This window comes from Zerene cesonia, chromosome 10 (assembly GCF_012273895.1).
Source record: "Zerene cesonia ecotype Mississippi chromosome 10, Zerene_cesonia_1.1, whole genome shotgun sequence".
Lineage (NCBI taxonomy): Eukaryota > Metazoa > Arthropoda > Insecta > Lepidoptera > Pieridae > Zerene > Zerene cesonia.
This window is the reverse complement of record NC_052111.1, coordinates 950,314-971,109: the sequence shown is the minus strand read 5'-3', so window position 1 is coordinate 971,109 and position 20,796 is coordinate 950,314. Positions and strand designations below refer to the sequence as shown.

General features: G+C 32.4%; 1 protein-coding gene across 8 annotated transcripts in view; it reads right to left on the bottom strand.

Moving 5' to 3' along the window:
- LOC119829305 (solute carrier family 12 member 4) overlaps positions 1–20,796 on the bottom strand; it is a 278,428-nt gene that overhangs the window by 28,100 nt on the left and 229,532 nt on the right. The window contains exons 1-2 of one of the 8 annotated variants that reach the window (XM_038351764.1): positions 6,223–6,410; positions 3,941–4,077 (exon numbers count right to left, since the gene is read on the bottom strand). The exons of 6 other annotated variants lie outside the window; for them this stretch is intronic. In XM_038351764.1, the coding sequence (XP_038207692.1) occupies positions 3,941–4,025 (85 nt within the window). In that variant the 5' untranslated portion in view covers positions 4,026–4,077; positions 6,223–6,410. Of the gene's footprint in view, positions 1–3,940; positions 4,078–6,222; positions 6,411–20,796 lie in introns of those variants that run through there. One more of the 8 variants, XM_038351763.1, reaches the window with a different exon arrangement.

Here is a 20,796-nt window from a genome sequence, read left to right as displayed (position 1 = left end):
GTTATACGTTTCGTGTTTATTAATAAAAATTGGACAATTTTGTATTCAATATCTCTTTATATTATGCATTAACTATTGCCTCGGTTTAGCCTAGATGTAACTCAATGAAAACGGCCTTTGTGTGAAAACATTGCAAACATAAATGAGAGAGAAAACTCTTTATGATATTTGTTAAGATAACTCTTGAATAAAAATGAAGGGTGTTTAGTGTTTATAAATATAAACAAAGTTGAAAACAAATGTTAGCTATTTTCCATGTATATAGTAGGTATCAGGTATTAACCAGCATAAATAAAAAGCCTGTTAAATACTCTACATAGCTACACTTCTTTAGGCACTTAACATTTCACCTTTATCCCGGGGTAAGCTGAAGTTGGGATCAGATTCAATTTTAAAACTTTTCAACGAATACTAATTCGGAACTTCGCGAGCGATAGCGATGAAAGGAAAATATAACTTAAGCAGCTTTTATTGCCTTTAATGTCTTAAAGTTTCGGGTAAGGGTGAAACTAAACGAATTTCTAGATACTAAATACACCATTATGAAAAAAACGAGGCACTTACTAGATTTTTACTGTGTTTCTGGGGTTCTGATAATCACATAAAAGTACCTTAGAACGTATACACGAAAGAAAGATTGGTTTAAATGTTTGTTTTAAATAATGGTTTCTTGTTATAGTTTTTCAATGTTTTTTAAGGATTTATCTCTGTAGCTTCGGAACAAAGCTTAGTTTTGATTAATTATAATTATAATAAAACATAAAATGCCCTTTGCTACTATCATTTAAAAATAACTTTTTATATACATTTTTAAACCCTGGAGCTGAAAACAGACAATTGAGACAAACAAATAAATTATTAAGAAAAAAAAATTGAAAGCGCAAAATTCTGTAGCAATTGAAAATTATAATTTGTTTCAATAACATCTCTTTGGATTCATACCTTAACCATCAAGCATTACCTTAAATATACAAATATTAAATATCGCTCATACATTACGAGTATAATCGTACATTGAACAAGACTATGTCATATTGCATACACGTTTTCAATATTGAGAGGGGATTAATAAAAGATATTAAAAGCTGCGTCTTCAGTATTTGTATCAAAATGCTGACCTAGTTTCTTGGTTTAGATGTGAAATAATGAATGGCGAAGAGAAAGCCGCAATTTACTGGAATACAGAGCTACAAGTTATGAAGTTCCAACATTCAATTATCAGTCTGTGAAAATTACTAATAATATATAAGTAACAATAATTTTGCTGCGAGGTTTTTGCTTGGGTTTTTTTAATTTGACATCTATTCCTTGTAATAAGGTACAAACAGTGTCTAATGTATTAAATAATATTCATGGTAGTTGCTATTTTATTTTAAACTAGCTATAGTAGTAGTATATAGCTGATGAGTGTATTTGTTTGAACGCGATAATCTGAGGAAGTATTGGTCTGATTGATTCTTTGATAAAATTTATTTCTCCGTTGTATGTGTCCGTGATCCCTATATAATAATTGAACAATGGTTCGGACATGGATAGAGTGGAGAGCCATACCTTTAACTTATATATTTGTTTTTTTAAGAGTCATATAAATTTAGGTATATCTGTTTATTCGTTCATTCAAGCATGAAGTATCTTATTGCCAGATGATAATATAACGCTCATACCCCTTGATATGGGTATAACGAGTAAACGTAAACCTATATTTTAAGGTTTAATGCCCTAATAAAAGTGGCTGAGCCAGATGACTTCAGATAATATCTTCACCAGCATCAGAGATTTGAAGGTATAATAAGTATAAAGAAGAACTTTTATAAATACCTCTTAAGGGAGTCGTTACAGTTTTTATAAGTCGTGCAATTTTATCAAAATGATTTCGCATAATTTGGATAGTGGAAGCGAAATTACTAAAATTTGAAATTTTACCATCCGTATATTATATATATACACACAAAATTCACGAACAGCTGATTCATCTTTTTTTATAATAAATGTGAAGTAATTGAAGTGCAACATAATTAAGACTCTAAAATTATTAGAAAACATTTAAAAAGTGTTTGGCAGTTGGCACGCAGACAGGACGTTGACTGTTGAATCACATAGTTAAAAATTTAAGTGTCCGCCAGTAGGCATAGGATAGATGCATTTCATATTTGTTTTACTGGTCCGTTGTATTCAGTAACTTTGGAAATTTACAAAATCCCGGTACCAATATAAACACTTTGGGTACTAAATAATATTATCACATGTCTACTAATTGAATAACGTAGAAGGAGAAGTAGTGAAAAAGGAGAGTGGTCAAACGACTTGGTAATTAATGGCTACACGCCATTAAAAGCCGTAAGGCCTTTTGGAAATACAAAATAAGCTCAAGTATGGCTTGGAAATAAATAAACTGCACGACTTTCAGTTTGATTTAACGATATTTTAATCCCACATAGTGGAAGATCAGTTATATTGGCACATAAAGATAGATATCTATATCGAATAGTTCTTTCCTGATGTTTTAATGATCGACTTGGTCTCGGTTCAAATTGGAAGAGTAATTTGATGAATAAATAGTTGGAGCCTCAGGTAGTTAAAGGGAAAACTTAAATTTTATAGAGGAGGCTAATTTCTATAGGATACACTAATTGAGACACAATAATTGAGTGGTCACTTAAAATGCCACGTAAGAAGTCAGGGCCGAGCAAACACCTTTTTGTTTTATATATATTTATTGCCCCAAGGTTCTATGTTATCTAAAGCAAGCAAAAATTCGAAATTATTTAACATTTATACACTGTATTTCCAACCAAAAAGTAAGCACTGAATTTTGTCTCAGTAATTAAATATTTGAATTTTTATTACATATGCTTAATGAGATACTCATAATAACTCAACACGTCGAAATATGGCAAGTAAAATTCGTGTACCAAAGAAATGAACATGATATTTTATCTCCAAGGACTTAAACCTTCTCGCGCATTCAATTAATAATCGAAACGCAAATACAACGCATTTCTGTTATTAAATTTTTGCTAACATACTACTCGTATTATAATATATCTAGGCGTAATTGTTTATGCAATCAAAATTTACCGCTAAACGGATTGGAACCTTGCGAAGTCAAGGCGAGAAACCTGTCAAGTTTTATAAAAAGTACGCTGTTTATTTGATTTTCTTTTAAACCGATGAAAGATTTCGCTGTTTAATGACTTAGATAGATTCATATTTGCTTAAGGCGCGGCGTAAAATTAGAATATGTGAAATTGTGAAACACAATTTGGAAATTTTCAATTATCGATGATTATTCATGAAAGTAAAAGTTCTTTAATAAGTATATGTTTTATTAATCAACTAAATCATTTAGTGTAATCGTTTTCAAATATTATTATAAAACACTACTTACTTATACTAATTCATTAAAAGAATTAACATTTAATCAGTTTACAATACAGTAAGAACGAATTTAAAATACATTACACACGCTACACATATTATGTAGATATAATAATCTTAACTTGTTGTTTAAAATCCTTACGATATTTTCCATGTCAGGGCGTTTTCCTAAAATTACACTTATTTTCTGCTCAAAGCAACGATAATTTTTACGGGTAAATGGAAACTAACTTTTAATACGATATATTGATTTAAATTAAATGCTAAACAGACATACTAAAATCCATTGTGAAGGTATATAAGTAGGATATATATCCTAACTAGCTGCGCCCCGCGTTTCAACCGCGTAAGTCCGTATCCCGTAGGAATATTGGGGTAAAAAGTTGCCTATATTTTATTCCAGTTGTCCAGCTATCTACGTACCAAATTTCATTGCAATCAGTAGTTTTAACGTGAAAGAGTAATAAACACGCACACATCCTCAGAAACTTTCGCATTTATAATATTAGAAGGATGAACTATTGCAATATTTGTGTTTCCTCTAAGCTACTAATCACTATACCTTTCTTTCCAGGCGAGGTACAGTTGCTCCTGTTGGATGGTGATTTAGTTTCGGCGGCCGCCATTTTCTCCTTCTCTGACGACATGCTTACGCGCAATCACCCGTAAACCACCGTACTTAAGCGACTGCTTTCATAACTACCAAAGAGATTCAATTTTAACACACCAACCGCTCCCACGAAATACTATAGATAACAGCCGATTATCGAAAACTCATGAGTTATATTGGCAAATATCCAACCTTATTGACATTGGAGAATTGTTTTAAAATCTATAGTAAAAAATCAAACACGGATACGTAGAGTAAATATTATTTAGCGTTCTTAAATCTTTGCGGTCGCATTGTACTCGATTTTAAGCACGTGAGTGGTGATTCATAGATTTAGTAAGAATTAACATAGAAATTAAAGTGCTCCATAAATATTTATTATTTAAAATAGCACGTCACTGAACGGACTTTTGTTAATTTAATATAATGGGTTGGAAACCGAGGATTATGGAGGTGTTTCTAAATATAATTATAAAGTTACAACTATTACGGGACTTTGGCTAGCTTGGTTGGCTAAACCTTTAGTTATATAGGGTTTAGTTAGAAAGGGTTTCAGTTTTGTAATTTTGCGTATCAGCAACAATTTTTTTAATTAAATTTTAATACATGATTTAAATTACATTGCTTTATTTCAAATAATTATGATATTAAGTTAAGTTGATTAAAGTTCAAAATTTTGTACTACACAGGAATTTAAATAATTTTAGGGATCTAATACGTAATATTTTGAAAGGAATAATCTTCGAAAAAACATATTTTTTACAGAATCTTTAAATAAAATAGGTAGCTATTTATAAGTGTGTAACGGAATAAATCTATTTATAGTCTATGAGTGGTTACTCAAGTTACAGTGTCGTTTATAAAATGACTTTCATAAAAGCCTTCAGCGATGCCAACATTGTATAGCTGTTAATACGGTAAAGTTAGTTTCCAAATTTACTTTCAATATAGTATGGCAACAAAGAGATTATCTCGCCACTCAGATAAGCCGGATTCTCCTTTATTAATAACAAGAAGCGCAATGGTTACTGGTAACTGAGGGCTTAATGTAAAATGTACAAGCTTTGCTGAGACATGACTAAATTTTTTGCTCAGTTCTAAGACTTCGTTTTTTTTTTTTGGGGGACGTGCTTGTGATAATTTATTAATGACAGATTTATCATTGGCAAATTAATTTCTTATCCTTGGAAGCATTTCCGTCGATTTAGTAAAATTAATTTAATTCCGTAAAAATTCCGGCTGTACATTTTTTATGTCCAATTACAGATATCTGCTATGGTTAATATTCGCCCGTGTACATACATTTTTTATACAAGTTTAATTAATATATTAAGTATAATTTGGATAATTAAGTCGGTTTTGAATATCAGAAGTTGAATTGAACAAAGATTAGGATTATAATTAGGAATATAACATTATCTTTGTAATGTGTCAAACAAATAACACAATTTAGGAATTAAACATGTTTTTTTTTTTTTTTTTAAGTGAACTTTTTTTTAATACCTTCTAGGTTTTTGAAAAGTAATTTTTTTCTGACTTCGTTTTTTACTTAATAGTTTTTGTTACTTCAATAGGTTGTTATATATAAATGTAAAATTGTACAAAGTGCATAGATTTGTTTATTCATGCTTTTGGGTAAGTATTCAATTTAAGTTTTAAAAGCATACTTTTAGGCATTAAGCTGAGCAAATTTGTCTATAGATTAATACATGAATAACAACATTATATTATTCATACTATCAAATAGTTATATTATTTCACGAGGTTTTTGACATCTTATATGTTTGTTAATTAGTTTTATCTTAATAAATAATCTCATATACTTATGTGAAAGAAATGTGATAAACAATAGAAAGAGGAAGCATAATTGAAACAATAAATAGTATGAAAAGTTTTAATGGACAATGAATAAAGACAATTTTATTTTATGTGGAACAATAATATTTCAATGTCGTTAATAATAATGTCAATAATAACACCAGGCGACTGCGGCTGAATAGAAATCGTTGAGATGATTGTACGTGAAAATGAACCCTATGCGAAAGTAACAAATTCCATTTTCAATTTTAATAATGCATCTTGTTACGGCGCGAAAGCGCGGTTACTCGCAAAGGGTTGATGAGAGCTATCGACATTAATGATTTCAATATGATACTCGACAGTAACGGTGAAAGTAAAGAGGTCATGCAATGGAAACTGAAAGTTCGGTCACGAGCACATAACCTAGGTGTTACCGGTTACGTAAGCGCGGTATAACCTGCCGGGGGTTCGGGTAGCGGTTGGTAGTGCGAACTGCGAGCGGTCGCGGGCGCGGCGTGCGTAGCGCGTCGAGAGCGCGCGCGGTGCGTTGACGCGCTCCTACTTCGCTCGCTCGTCCCGGGAGCAATCGATGCGGGCAGCGGGCGGCAGCGGAGTGCTGCAACGGGAGGCTGCGCGGCCCCGCGCCCCCGCGCCCGGCCCGCGCCCCTCGCCCGCGCACGCGCACGCAGCTCCCGGGGCCGCCCGCGAGACGCCGCGCGCCCGACGCCGACCCGCTCCCCACCGCGCTGATTTACGATACTACAGCTTTATATCCTATTCTTTATCTCAAATGACCGCAATGTTTGAGCTACGGTTCAATTTATTTCTATGTTCTAACAATGATTTGCTTAATTATGCAACGACAGAGGTAACTAAATCTGGATGTAACAAAGTTGGCGTTTTGACCTAGTTTCGTCCTATTGAAATTTTTTATACACGAGTAAATTCAATGACAATGCAATACTGTGTTATAATAGCTACGTTTAATGAAACCAGACAGTGCAAATGTGAAAGGTAGATCCGGTAATGTTTCTTCTATGTATATAATTATGAAAATTAATCGTTAATAAATCACACTGAAAAGTCTTTGAAAATTTGAATATGCATGAATAATAAATCATGAGTAAATAATAAACGAGTGTATATATTAATAATAAACTAAAGTAGACGTCTTAAACAATATAAAGGCTTGCGATGAACACGAAGACATAATTTCCCTGGCAGCGGCCTATCTTGATGTCCCACCCTGAATAATTATCTGAAGGCTCGTGATGTGTTTGTTTAACATAAGATAAGACTGCTGTATCTTGAGATAATATTGAGGTATATCCCTTCTAAGGGCAGGATTGTTGAATACAAAATATTCATTTAGCTTGCTACTAAACTTTATCTAGTTAAATAGATAGAAATCAAAGAAAATAAATACGTGTTGAAATACAAACTGTTGTAGGTTTTCATTATTATACAAGTTTCAGAGAATACAAGCGTGAGTTAGTATATATTTGAGGCAGTTGGTATGTGGACATCCATTGTAAGAGTTTTGCCGGCAAACGTTAAAACATGATTTTGTTTTATATACTGATAGACCGTTACTTCATTATTTTATTGTTTCACAAAATTACTGAAAACACATTTTTTTACATTGAAGACTACTAAATTGGATCTTGATAGTTCAATATATTGAATCACAAAATTTTATAATTTATTCAGGCGGAATATGTATAAAGATTATATAGAAAATATTCAATTTAAACTTTCCAGTCTTGTGTTTATTACCAGAACTCATTCAGCTGAGACTCATTCGTAGTTGGATTTCATTAATAGTAAGAGGTGCAGAATCCTACATATAGACTATAGTCCATAGGTCATTTAAGTCTATAATCAATTTATTCTATAGAATATACTTAAATGAGCATCTTCCTTGTGCATCACTGGTTCACATTCGCTTGGGATGGACTGGATTAGAATATAGATTTTAGCAATAACATAATGCGTGTTATTGAACAACGTATTTCTACTACTAATTCTTATATACAGTAGTTTTTGTATTTTACTATTACTAAAATTATAAATGCGATTTGTGTTTGCTTGTTTATTTGTCTTTCTTTCACGTCCCAGCGGAGCGATTTTATGATAGAATTTTTAAGTCAGAAGATAGAAAAACTAGAGAGATAAGTGGCTCCTTTTTAAAACTATGCAATATCTAATTTCCACGATAATTTCTATGTACTAAACTGCTGTAATTGGGAGTTTAAACCTTTGTATTTTCCACCAACACCTCAAAAACAAAGACGTAGAAAGAGTAGGAGGAGGTATCAATTTAAGGAGAATTCTCTTAATGGAAATTGGGGGCATTATTTTTTTTGAGATATTGAGAGATACATATCAAGTGAAAATGTCATAAGATAAACAAACATCGCGAAATTTCATGCGAAAAATAAAATTATATGTGGATAGTTTAACTTAATACTGCCTCGGAGCATTTTATGAGCACATAGCGCTAAATTTGTAGGTCAAGTGTGTGAGGGAGTTGTGAAAATTTGATCTATCATCGCGAACACATTCATTAATTTGTGATTTAGTTCCGATATAGAAAACGTATATTTGCAATAAATCAGTGAATATTCAATTAAGAATCTATACTCATATTATAAATCTGAAGAGTTTGTTTGTTTGTTTGATTGTTTAAACGCACTAATCTAGGAACAGGAACTACTGGTTCGATTTGAAAGATTCTTTCAGTGTTAGATAGCCCATTTATTGAGGAAGGCTATAGGCTATAAATGTACCACGGGTGAAGCCGGGGCGGACCATTAGTATAGTTATATACGAGTTGAAATTTTATACTAAACTTTATACATTTGTTTTGCTATTTTCTACTGCGTTTATAATGTAAAAAAGTTAAAGTCATTTTCAAAACTACCGATTTCCAAAGCAAATAATCCAGACCATATACCTGTTAATATTTAAAACAATATCATAAATTATCTATCAATATCAACAGATATGTGATAATTAACGTATGTTTAAAATTATTAACACAAATTAAATAACCTTAAAATTGTCAAAACCTTAAAAAAACAACAACAAAAACTGAACCAAAAAAACAACACTCGAAAGTTCTAAGGCAACAAACACAAAAAATACAGTGAATTTGGGAACCCCCATCTTGTAAAAGTGGATTTAGATGGGACATTGATGTATTATCGACGTGTTTTGCCTCATTAGAATGTTTCCAAACGTCCATCAAGATATAAATGATGTTTCAGTAAACTAAATCAGACAGGGCTACGGCTTAGTTATTTAATACCTACGTGGTACTGGTGATAGTTCACTACTCACAATTTGTGAAACTAAGGAGCGCAATAGATCTCTATAGCATATTTATACTCATATTAACTAGAGGTAAAGTTTGTGAATTTGTGATGTGACCTTAGAATAGGTATTTAAGGTTAATTTCTGGATTTACTGGGCCGATTTTAAGCACTTTGTTTCCGTTGCATTTGTATGTGATTCGTGACTGATAACAGTTATGTACCACAGGCTAAGCCTGGGTGTAACGCTAGTCATTTATAACCTGCTTATCTTAAAGTCTCACAGTTATCTATTAATCTCGGAGGCACACATTATAAGCAATTACAATATTCAAATTAATCAGTGAGAGATAACGTTATGGCTTTGATAATAGCAAACAATTGTGTCTGGTGTGTTGTGAATTAACGTATGGATTGTCCTCATGGCTAGTTGGACATAACGGTCGGTAAATGATCTTGTAGTTAAGCTACTTACGACGTGGTCGGTGTTTAGATGGAGGACCGCTCAGTATGTAATAGCATAAAAGAGCATATGAAAGTTCCAAGTACACACATACTACCGGAGACAATAGTCGTTAAGTCAACCCTGGTGCGTTCCATTGGAGATCCTGGATTCCTTGCTATTAAGCTTTAAGTTTGGCCACTGAGGAGGTCTTATTTTTTTTTATGTCATAGCCGGTAATGGAACTGGTGGGTCGCCTGATGGTAAATGCTACTACCGCCTGTGACTCAAAGCTGGAAAGGAATTAAGAAAGGATTGATGAGAGGAATAAAGGAAAGGACTGGGAAGGGTAAGGAAAAGGATATAAGCCTCCGGCTCCCCCAGTCACAGAACGAAACGCAATACCATGCTATTATTTCACGTCGGTCTTCTGTGGGGGTGTGGTACTTCCCTGGTGCGAGCTGGGTAGAATATCTTTCGAAGATTTTCTCCTCGTTAAAAAAAAGAAGTCGTTAAGTCAAGTCAACTTTAAATGATCGGCTAGAGAAGCTTTGCTAGATTATATTCGACGAATTATATATTCACTATATGTTATATACATATTAGGTATTAAAGGCCCCACAATAAATTGGTCAAATTATCTACTTTTGTGCATCTTTACTCTATTTGCTTAGTTTAGTTTATAAAGAACAGCGAATTAAATAATAAATGTTGGTAAAAATCTTTCAAATATTATTTATTTCTGAGTACATTTTCTCTTGTTTTTCTCAAAATATATGCGTATATTTAAATTAATGTCAAGGTTAAAGGGAAAAGTCATTAAAAATCAACGGGTGAAAATAATATAATGTTTCTGCTCTGCCTCCCTAGATAATAGCAGTAAGTTAGACGCGGGCGGAAGTTAAATTGTTGGTCGTTTAGTCTCGCCAGTCGCTATACAGGTATATATCATGAAATTGAAGGTATAGTTAGGAATTACTGGGGATATTAAAGTTCTAGCGGTTTTAAACGTTGTGTGTGAAATATTGCCAGTTTTATGGTACGTGGCACAGTTTATAGCCGATTTTCTGAACAGTTATAATCTGGATGTTTTCAAGGGGAGAGTGAATTGGTTTATCTTAAGCAGACATGTCACCACCTAGATCACTTCTTCTTTCCACCAGGTATACCTGTGGTCAAATGTCTGCTTGATCTATTATAAAAAAAAATAAAAAAATAATAATATTGCATGTTATTTGGTGTTTAATTTTTTAATTCGCTGATTTTTGGGCAAGCTTATATACCACTAATTGCGTGTTATAATAGGTGATAATATTCTAAATAACATGCATTCAAGCTATCCTACAATTCCTACAATAATATTGTAAATAGGAAATTAACTCTGAATGTCTGCATGTCTCTTGTTCTCGCCTAAACCACTTCACCAATTTGGACGAGTTTATTTGGTGCTATATGGGACCTGAGACAGGACATTGAATAGTAATTAACCCGAAAATCTTCGAATACGAACTATGCTATCAAAACCCCGGGACGATATATTTTCCCTGGACTGTACGGGCAAAGCTGCGAGTTGAAAGCTAGTATAGTAGTAGCATATGTATAAACTTGCATGAAATGATCTGATGAAATTTCTACGAAAATCTCATATCCCGGAGAAAATCTTTCTCAAATCAACTTTAAAAAATGAGATTGCTTTGCGAAATTTTCTCTGATATTTATGTCAAAGTTATATCTTCATCGACTTCATCAGGAATACGAAGATATAAAATTAAAATTGGGCTACCTTATTAAAATAGCATAATGTATGGAGAGAGAAAGGATTCATTGTTAAAGAATATACGAAACATGATTGATTATTATTGGAGTTGACATCTTTATAGTATACTAGCTGCGCCCAGCGGTTTCACCCGCGTAAGTCCGTATCCTGTGGGAATATTGGGATAAAAAGTTGCCTATATGTTATTCCAGTTGTCCAGCTGTCTATGTACCAAATTTCATTGCAATCGGTTCAGTAGTTTTTGCGTGAAAGAGCGACAGACACCCACATATCCTTACAAACTTTCGCATTTATAATATTAAGTAGGATATAGTTTAATTAAATCAACATAGTTTATGATAGCCGTGTATAACGTGTCGGTGACGGGGCACAGCAAACAGCTGGCGTTTCCTGTCTCTACTCTAATTATCCGGTGTGTACAAACATAAGCTTGACGCTAAGCTTCAAGACGTATTATCTATAAAGAATTTTGAAACTTATATCACTATACCTGTATATTTATATAATGTTACACTTAAAAAAATGTTTCATTGTAGGATATATCCACAGCGACGTGTCGTAAAGTAATTCATAAACAACACTTCAAGACATGTATAATTTAGACTAAAGGTTGCTAAAAAATATTTAAGTTCATTCAAGTTAAAATTTTTACACAAACTATTAATGAAAAAATTGTTTGGACCTAATTTTATATGGAAATGAAATACTCATGTTATATACAATGAGAAATATCATTTAATACGATTACAATGCAGTATTTCAATATATATGTCCCTGAAAGGCCGGCAAAGCACTTGTAACTCTAGTATTGCAAGTGTTTATGGGCGGTGGTGACCACTTAACATCAGGTGGCCCACCTGCTCCTTTGCTTGCTCTGCCATAAAAAAAAATATAGCACTGTTGGATTATATTATTTAACGTAAAGTCTAACAACTTCTAATATAATATATATAAGACTTATAACTTATAAAGGATAAGGAATGTTTACAAGCCTGTATATGTTACGTTTGTTTTATATTTCTAAAGGTGTTATTTCAGGTGACACAGCATATTCAACCTCATCGTAAAAAAATACGAGCGAAATCCAAATATCACACAAAGCCCATATAAGAATCTCACTAAATAAGTATCAAATAAAAAGGAGGATGGTTCGTTTTGATCAGGAATAAAACATATTTTTCTTGCGTCGAAATTTATATACGTTTTTGTATTACAATCTTTGTAAATTAGTTTTGCAAGAAATAGAAGGCTCTTAAAGTTATATTAATGAGCGTTTAATATTCGTAGATCAAAACTTTATACTAGAAATTTATTTAGAATTCCTTTATTCTCATATTGGAATAGAGTAAGGCGTTTGTCGTTAAATTGGTCATTCTACGACTTCGTAGCAGCTCTACGCGTCGGCAAAATGTATGATATAAAATGACCGACACGTTCTCGAGATTCACTGTATCATTAATAAATTTAACGTCGCGTCGTCGAGAAATATAAATTACTTTAGGATGTGAACGAAATAGTTCTTGACACGGAGTTCAAAGCAATTTCTTACAAAATGATATACAGGACTATCATGAAGGCACTATATAACTATAGAGACTGTTTTTAATGTTCTGTATAGATTGCATTTCAAATGTGTATAATAAAATTATTGTTAATTTATAATTGCGATTATTTCATAATAAGCTTCTTTTAGCTTTATTGGTCTGTAAAAGTATATTCTTGTATCCCAGAAGAAATAATTGTTAATTTAGTTTTCATAACAATACGCATTAATTCTTTATAATGTTCTATATAGTTCGTAGTATAGTTGTACCACGTACTATGTTACTCTTTTATGTAATTTACTAAGGGGTTATTTTTCAGTCTTTGGTTTAAAATTATCCGCGCAATAGACTAATATACAATTATATAAAAATGAGACATGTAAAATGTTGGAGCCGAGCATCTAACACATTATAGATTTGGTTGTTTAATCCGATATTCGATGAATAAGCTTTAACCAAGGACTGAAAAATACGGCCTTAGACAAGTACTTCATACAACATAGAAATAACTGGACGGATACTTAATAATGAGCATAACTTAAGTAATATAAAATTCTGCATTATGAGGAAGGAACAATAAGCTCTCCTTTCTTAAAGAGTTCAAGGCATTCTTTTCAAGCTAATCGGGTTTTAAACGAGTGGGCTGCAGTTCAAATAAGATGTAGACTGAAGCGTGAAAAAGAGCCATTATATAAATAAAAAAAACACAGAAATATGCTATTGAAGGATTAATCTGTTGCATAGCTATAAAGTATTTTGGGTAGTAAATAATATTTATAACAGAATTTGTACGGCTTAGCGCATTTTTTGTTCTGCAATGGCACGAAATGTTAAAACGCATATTTTTCCTACGTTTTTTTCTGTTATATTATCATCGAGTAGGTGTTCGTTCCACAAAGCGAAACACGGATCGGTAAAAGGCACTTGGATGGTGGTTCAGCATTAGATTAAAATTCTTTTTAAGTTTTAAGTATCCGTGTCGTAAAGAGCCCTCTTCTCGGGGGACTGAAATTTTAAGGCATCGTCTTGACCTACGGGAGAAAGTCAACGAGACTTAAAAATTCAGATGTGTTTTCTACATTTTTGCCTTTGTTCGCTTTCGTGTCGATGTATAAGTAATGACGATATAAAATAATTATGGCGTTGTTACGTTTATTGGTTATTATAATTTAATCCTACGAAAATTTACGAGTCTTCATATAAATTATTAGAATATATTATAAGAATGTTTTTCACTGGATCATTCTATAAGTTAAGATAAAGATTATTAATTTGTGATTTATCGTGTTAAGTGTGTAGGGGTTTTATTATTTTCCCGCTTTCTTGTGATGTATGAAAAATATCCAGAGAAGTTTGTTCAACTTTGTTGATATAATTGAAGTGATATCAACACGAAGTCGTAGGCCGTCACCAGTTATATACAAACAGCAAAAATGAGAGCAAGTTTTCAGTAATGTCAGCGGCGGCGTCACTGTGACCCAAATGTCGGTCGACAATTTCTAAAGCACCTCGACCCTTAGGAGCACCCATTGTCTTCTCATTTTCACGAATTCGATAGTTTATCTTTGAGCTTTGTTTTTAACTCGAGGTGAAGTCTCGTGCATATTACTTGGAATCTAATGCTTTACTACTCCTAATGTAGCATTTGTTTCAAATTTGTATTTGTTATTGAAATTATTTTTATTATTGGATATGGTTATTAGTCACAAGATGATATGTTATTTACGTTAACAAATATATGGTTATGTTTGGGTTCGATAAAACACCACATTGAAATCACGAATTCACTTGAACACAACGCCACAACTCCAACTAAAACAACTGCAGCGTTGACACGATCGAGTTCAAAAGCACTATATTTACCCTCAACATGACTGCAGGAGGTAACCATTAACATCTGGGCGGTTAATGTTTAGTTTTACGAGCGTTTACCTCGCCCTCGTAACTACGGCACGTTTATATTTGTCACTAAACAAGACTTACGGCTTGCGTAAACCCATTACAGCGATAATCCTCTTTTGGCTTACCGCTTCTATAATTAGGTAAACACCTTCGATATAATTGAGTTAACAGCGTTGCGTGTATGCGCTAAATCGCAGTTTTAATAACAGCAACTTTGATGCTAATCTCAGTTCATCGCGTTTATCAAAGTCAAGAGCGATGTAAGTATAAGATAGTGAACAATTAGTTAAATATTATATAAAGTTACAGTTGCACTTGCAGAAATATCGTGGATGTCCCAACCTACTTGTCGACATGACACAGATAAAATTCATTTCAAAAGTTGACTATTCCAATAATCTGTTGCATAACATTATCTGTATTTTCTCGTGAAAATTTCGCGCTTATAGTTGCCGTTCCGAGCGCTCTGCATATTTTACAACGCCTCGTTTGCGCAGAATATTTGATGGGCACTGCGTTTTATGCGAATTCAAAGGATGAATTTGTAGGCACATGTAAATTAATTCACGTTTTAACTTTTACTTTGCTCCAGTTTTTCGGACAGTGATTTTATTTAAAAACAATTATATCGGCGTTTCTGCTACGGATCAGGTATAGTTCCATATTTCCATATTTTTTTAAAGGTTTTTGTTAAGTAAATAAAAATGATGAAAAGCGTATGAGTATTATTTTAAATCGAAAGTGTTTAATCAAAATTATTGAAAATATACGAGTATTGGCATTGTTCAATAGATATTTTAATTGACTCAATTTTTCAGCTTTGCCAATATAAAATAGGCAAAAGATATTTTTAGTATTTTAGCATGCGGCTTGTATCTATTAAATTAAATCAAAACACTTCAGATTGGAAGTGTTCGGTAGCAAGATGAAATTTGTATCCGATATAATTGCTATCTAAATTTAGCCTCAATAACATCAATTGGTATAGTTTTGGTAGCTACTATTTCAAAGACGGATAACTTGTGATATATTGATCTTTCCCTGCTCCCACATGGATTTTTGTGTCTGGATTTATTCGAATAATCTGATTACACAATTTATTCCTTGCGTCCTTCTGTTGGATGTTAACAGATTATATTATTATGAGTAGAAACTAGGCGGAATTGAATATCATATCATTTGTATCTAAATGAATAAGAATACAAATATTTATATTTATATTATAGTGCAACCACATCTACATAATATATTGTTATGTTCAATGAATTTAAATGCATGTGCATCATCCTTTGCGTAATGTTTGGATAATAATAGTTGTAAATGGATACAAATTACACATATCCCTTCGTTATCCCTTCGTTATCCCTTTCTTATCTCTTACTCCTTAAAAGTGTACCCACTTTGCGCATTCTCAGAGGCACTGCCTCTACGAATGTTCATGGGTAGTGGTGATCGCTTTTCATCATGCGAACCACCAGCTCTGTTGCCCGCTGTGACATACAAAAAGAAAAAAATAATAACGGTAAATTGCTTCTTGTGATAAGACTTCATTATTATTAGAGTTATAAATATTCTCAACAATACGTTAGATAAAATACATCTGATTTCGCACCTGGTATTGTTAATAAGCGTAGGCATCTAAGCCTTTATTCCCACGAAAGAGACGCTTCTTCAAATATATAGTAAAAGTATATTCGTATGGCAGGTGATAGCAAAAATTTTCGGTTACAATGACAGAAAAAATAACTAAAGATATAAATGTCTAAACACTCATTCACTGGCTATTATATTAGATCAATAAGTTTGTTACTTTATATACATTCAAATATATATAAGACAGAGGAATCCGTCTAAATTATGTGAAATAGGTAAATAATGTGGAAAAATGGTTATTTAGTTTACACATCAATTCACCTTGCACCTTAGCGGTGGAGTAATAATAAAATTAATTAATTGTTCTAGACATACGATATTCATAAATTATTTTAATGAACACAGCTCAGAATGGCACCCCGGTGATTCGAGAGATAATTAGGCCGCTGGATGAATCATTCCTGGTCCTCTGAGAAAAATATTACATTCACAGTTTTATAATTTAACTTTTATACCTTACGTTGCAATTAATTGAAGTACCTATCATTTATTTGATATTATTCATTACTAGCTGCGCTCCGCGGTTTCACCCGCTTAGGTCCGTATCCCGTAGGAATACCGGAATAAAAAGTTTCCTATATGTTATTCCAGTTGTCCATGTGTGTACGTACCAAATTACATTGCAATCGGTTCTGTAGTTTTTGCGTGAAAGAGCAAGAAACACAGCAATTACATCCTTACAAACTTTCGCATTTATGATATTAGTAGGAAGGATTACATACACTAGTTTACATTAATAATAGTGGTCCTTAATTATAGCGTAGGTTCCGTTTTTTTTCTATGGTCTAGTGTTTCGGGTAATGATTTTTAAAGCCTCATATGACTTACTTAGTAAATAATGATTATATTAACGTAAACGTGAATGTTTGATATTAACGTAATATATCTATCTCTATATCTATGTATCAATATTTATATATATCTATATCTTATATCTATATTGATAGAGTATCAATATTCTTTAACTGGTCTGTATTTAAATACTAAAGGCATTTAAATGCTACTTAATGAAATCCCATATAATATATAGATAAAGCGTAACCCACAAGTCGAAATTACAAATAAGTACACACGAAATTACGAGCAGACACCGCCACACGAATATATGACATTACATTGAGTCGAGACGAAATATTTTCGTAGCTGAACTTGACGCAAGCTCGAAGATTACAAGTCTTTTGCCACCACAAAGGAAATTACATGACTGCGACTTGTTCGCAACGCTGTGTTAATATTTGACGTTATAACTTTACTGGGTAAAGAATTTTCTGATGAAACATCGCTGCGATCATTGTTTTGTCGAGTTCATTTGATCAGAAGGCCTTAAAAATTATTGATGTTTTACAAAACTTATACTCCCTTTATTAGATACTATGGGGACAAAAAGTTGCATATATGTTATTCCAGTTGTCCAGCTATCTACGTACCACATTTCATTGCAATCGGTTCAGTAGTTTTTGCGTGAAAGAGCAACAAACACACACATCCTTACAAACTTTCGCATTTATAATATAAGTAGGAGGATATATTGCACCCAGGGATCACGTACACATCTAACTTTTAAATAATTTTTAAAATTAATTCAATAATTCCCGACATTAGCGCGAACTAACTCTTCAGCTTTATATTTTTCGTACAGATGTGCAGTTTTTATAGGAGTTAGACAATTGTTCTATTCTTGCCTGAACTCCGTGTAACATAGGCAAGTCTCTATTTTCACACTAGCAATTAATGTGTTAATTAATAATATATTTGCAGGTGTTACATAACCGCTAAGGATCTAAATGGAATTAATGGGTATTTGACCCTCCTACCTGGTTAAATTATAGCGAAGATATAGAGCTGTGTAAATATCTTAGTAGTTATAAAGTATTCGTAATAGTTTCAGATTTATAATGGTATTTAACAATACAAATACATTTCAATCCTTTCAAAATTTCTCATGTGTAAAAGCATTTCAATGCTATAAAACTAAAAATTTAATACAAATGCATTTTCCTTTTTTGTATAGACAAAATAAAAATATATATATTTTAGCTTCTCATGTTTCTCCTTTTTGTATGTCCCACTGTAAATGTCTTTGACTGTATATTTTTTAAATAAACTTTTCAGGTCACCATATTCGAAAGTCATGGCGTAACCTAACGTATATCTCTGACTTTGTAAAGTGAGATCTCCCAAGAGGCCATGTAATTTAACACACTCCCGAGTCTCGAAAGTACATCGTCTTAGAATCCGTTTTTGTCACAATTGTATATTTGAATAAAAATGTATTGACTCTGACCTCATTCACTGAAAGAATAATTTATATTATGTAATGTTTATATATTTTCATTCGTTTAAATTTATGTCAAAAAATGCAAATAAATTGTCTTGTTTACAGCGCATCTTTATCATTATGACTTAATTTAATTTAAAAAAAATCTACATTATGGTTTTTTCATATGTATACGTTCAAAGAAATCATATTTAAAGAAAGGTAAATTAACTTAGCATGATATAGCACTCTTCAAGATACTAGGGCGAAGTGAGTGGCTCATCGGCGATAAGATCCGTCGCTATGGAAACCATCTTTTGATTCAGAATACAGCACGCAGCTCGTGTTTAAGTGTTAATAGAATAGCACTTATTTAGGGCGCAGTTGTTGTGGTTAAAATTGGCATATTAAATATATTATTATTTATTGTTATACGTTATAATATAAGAATTCAAATATATTACTTCTTTTGAATTCATTGGCTTGACTTATCTGAGAATTTAGCTAACAATTTGGAGGTAGGAATGGCATACATAACTTCTTTTTAAGGGCCATATATGATTTTGAACGCGATCAAAATCATATAAAAGGAGATTGAATGTTTAAACACGATCGATGTTTGGAATTGCATTACATCGAAGTAAACTGTATGGAGTTAAAGCAAAGACGAGTTTAAATCCCGAACCTGATTTTCCGTGCTCAACAAATTTGAACGTGTTGAAAGAGTCATTTGTCAGCGTCATTTTAATTTTTATATGAAATTTGATATTTTCTCTTCTATTGCCATTAACAAATAAGAAATATGTAATGTATTATACATTATTTACATAGTTCAATTTATTGATCAAATTTAAAATTTTAATTTAGTTATAGAAGAAATGTTTGATGTAGATTGATTTCTAGTTTGACAAATATTTCGTAATTCTATTAGCTATGATGACATGTGAAATGGGTTTTCCTGATGAAATCGGTTTGTATTTAAACAAGTTTGGGGCTACCAAAAGTATAAGCGAGAGGAACAAAGGAAATGAGTGGGAGGGGTGAGACAAGGATGTGAACTTTTTATTCTATTGTAACATTTGTATTGAGTGGGAAAATCTTCGTTCGAAAAACAATGAGATTCAGATACCTTTGAAACTTATTTTATTCTTAAATTCTATTTATATTGAAATGTTTGTTATTAAAATTAAGTGTTTTCTAAAGTGTCAAAAGGCAAAGCGGAAAGGCGCCCATTGTAATACCATTTGCTACGTCAAACCTTATTTTAATAAATTGAAAGTTTTCAAATCTGCACCCCTTTTTCGTTCATGAGCGGTAACAAAATTTTATGTTTCCGCTGCGAATCGTTTCAATTACAGTCCAATAAAAAGATATTGTTGAAAAGCACTTTTTATGTCCCGTTCCTTCAGACATCAGGAAGGCAATGGGATGTTTATAGAGAGTATATCAAAGAAACGTCATAAAAGAAATGAACATTTAATGACTACGACGAACTGGCAATCTAACGATAGATTGAAGAGTTGTAAATTATGAAGATAAATACTGTAAGATATTTACAAATAAAAAAAAATCCAATTGCACATAAGAATATATAAATGCACAGATAACATAATACTATTCTAGCCATAGATATATGTCACTGATAGAAGTCAATAAAAACTTTAATTCTGCTATAAAAAAGAAACTAGACGCATCGATTTTAAGCCATATAACAAAACAGATAATTAATTAATACAATAAAAGATCAATATTAAATATCCAAATGCCAATGATTTATTTTTAACTCTTAATTTCTGGCCTTCTTCGTCCGTTTAAACAATTTTAATATTTGCCAACGTAAAACAAAGCGAGTCGTTAGAGTGTTTTCAAAGAGCCCAACTTGTTCAAAAATAATTGTCCTTTAGAAATAGGGACAGGGCCATCAGCTGGCGCCATTATTTCAGATCTTTTATATCTTTATTAAGGAACAAATAAAACACAACTGGAATTTAGTCTAAGTTGATTTATAGGACATTTAAACTAAAACCAGAAAGTGACACTCAAATAATCCTATCCTGCTAATATTATAAATGCGAAAGTTTGTAAGGACGTGTGTGTGTTTGTTGCTCTTTCACGCAAA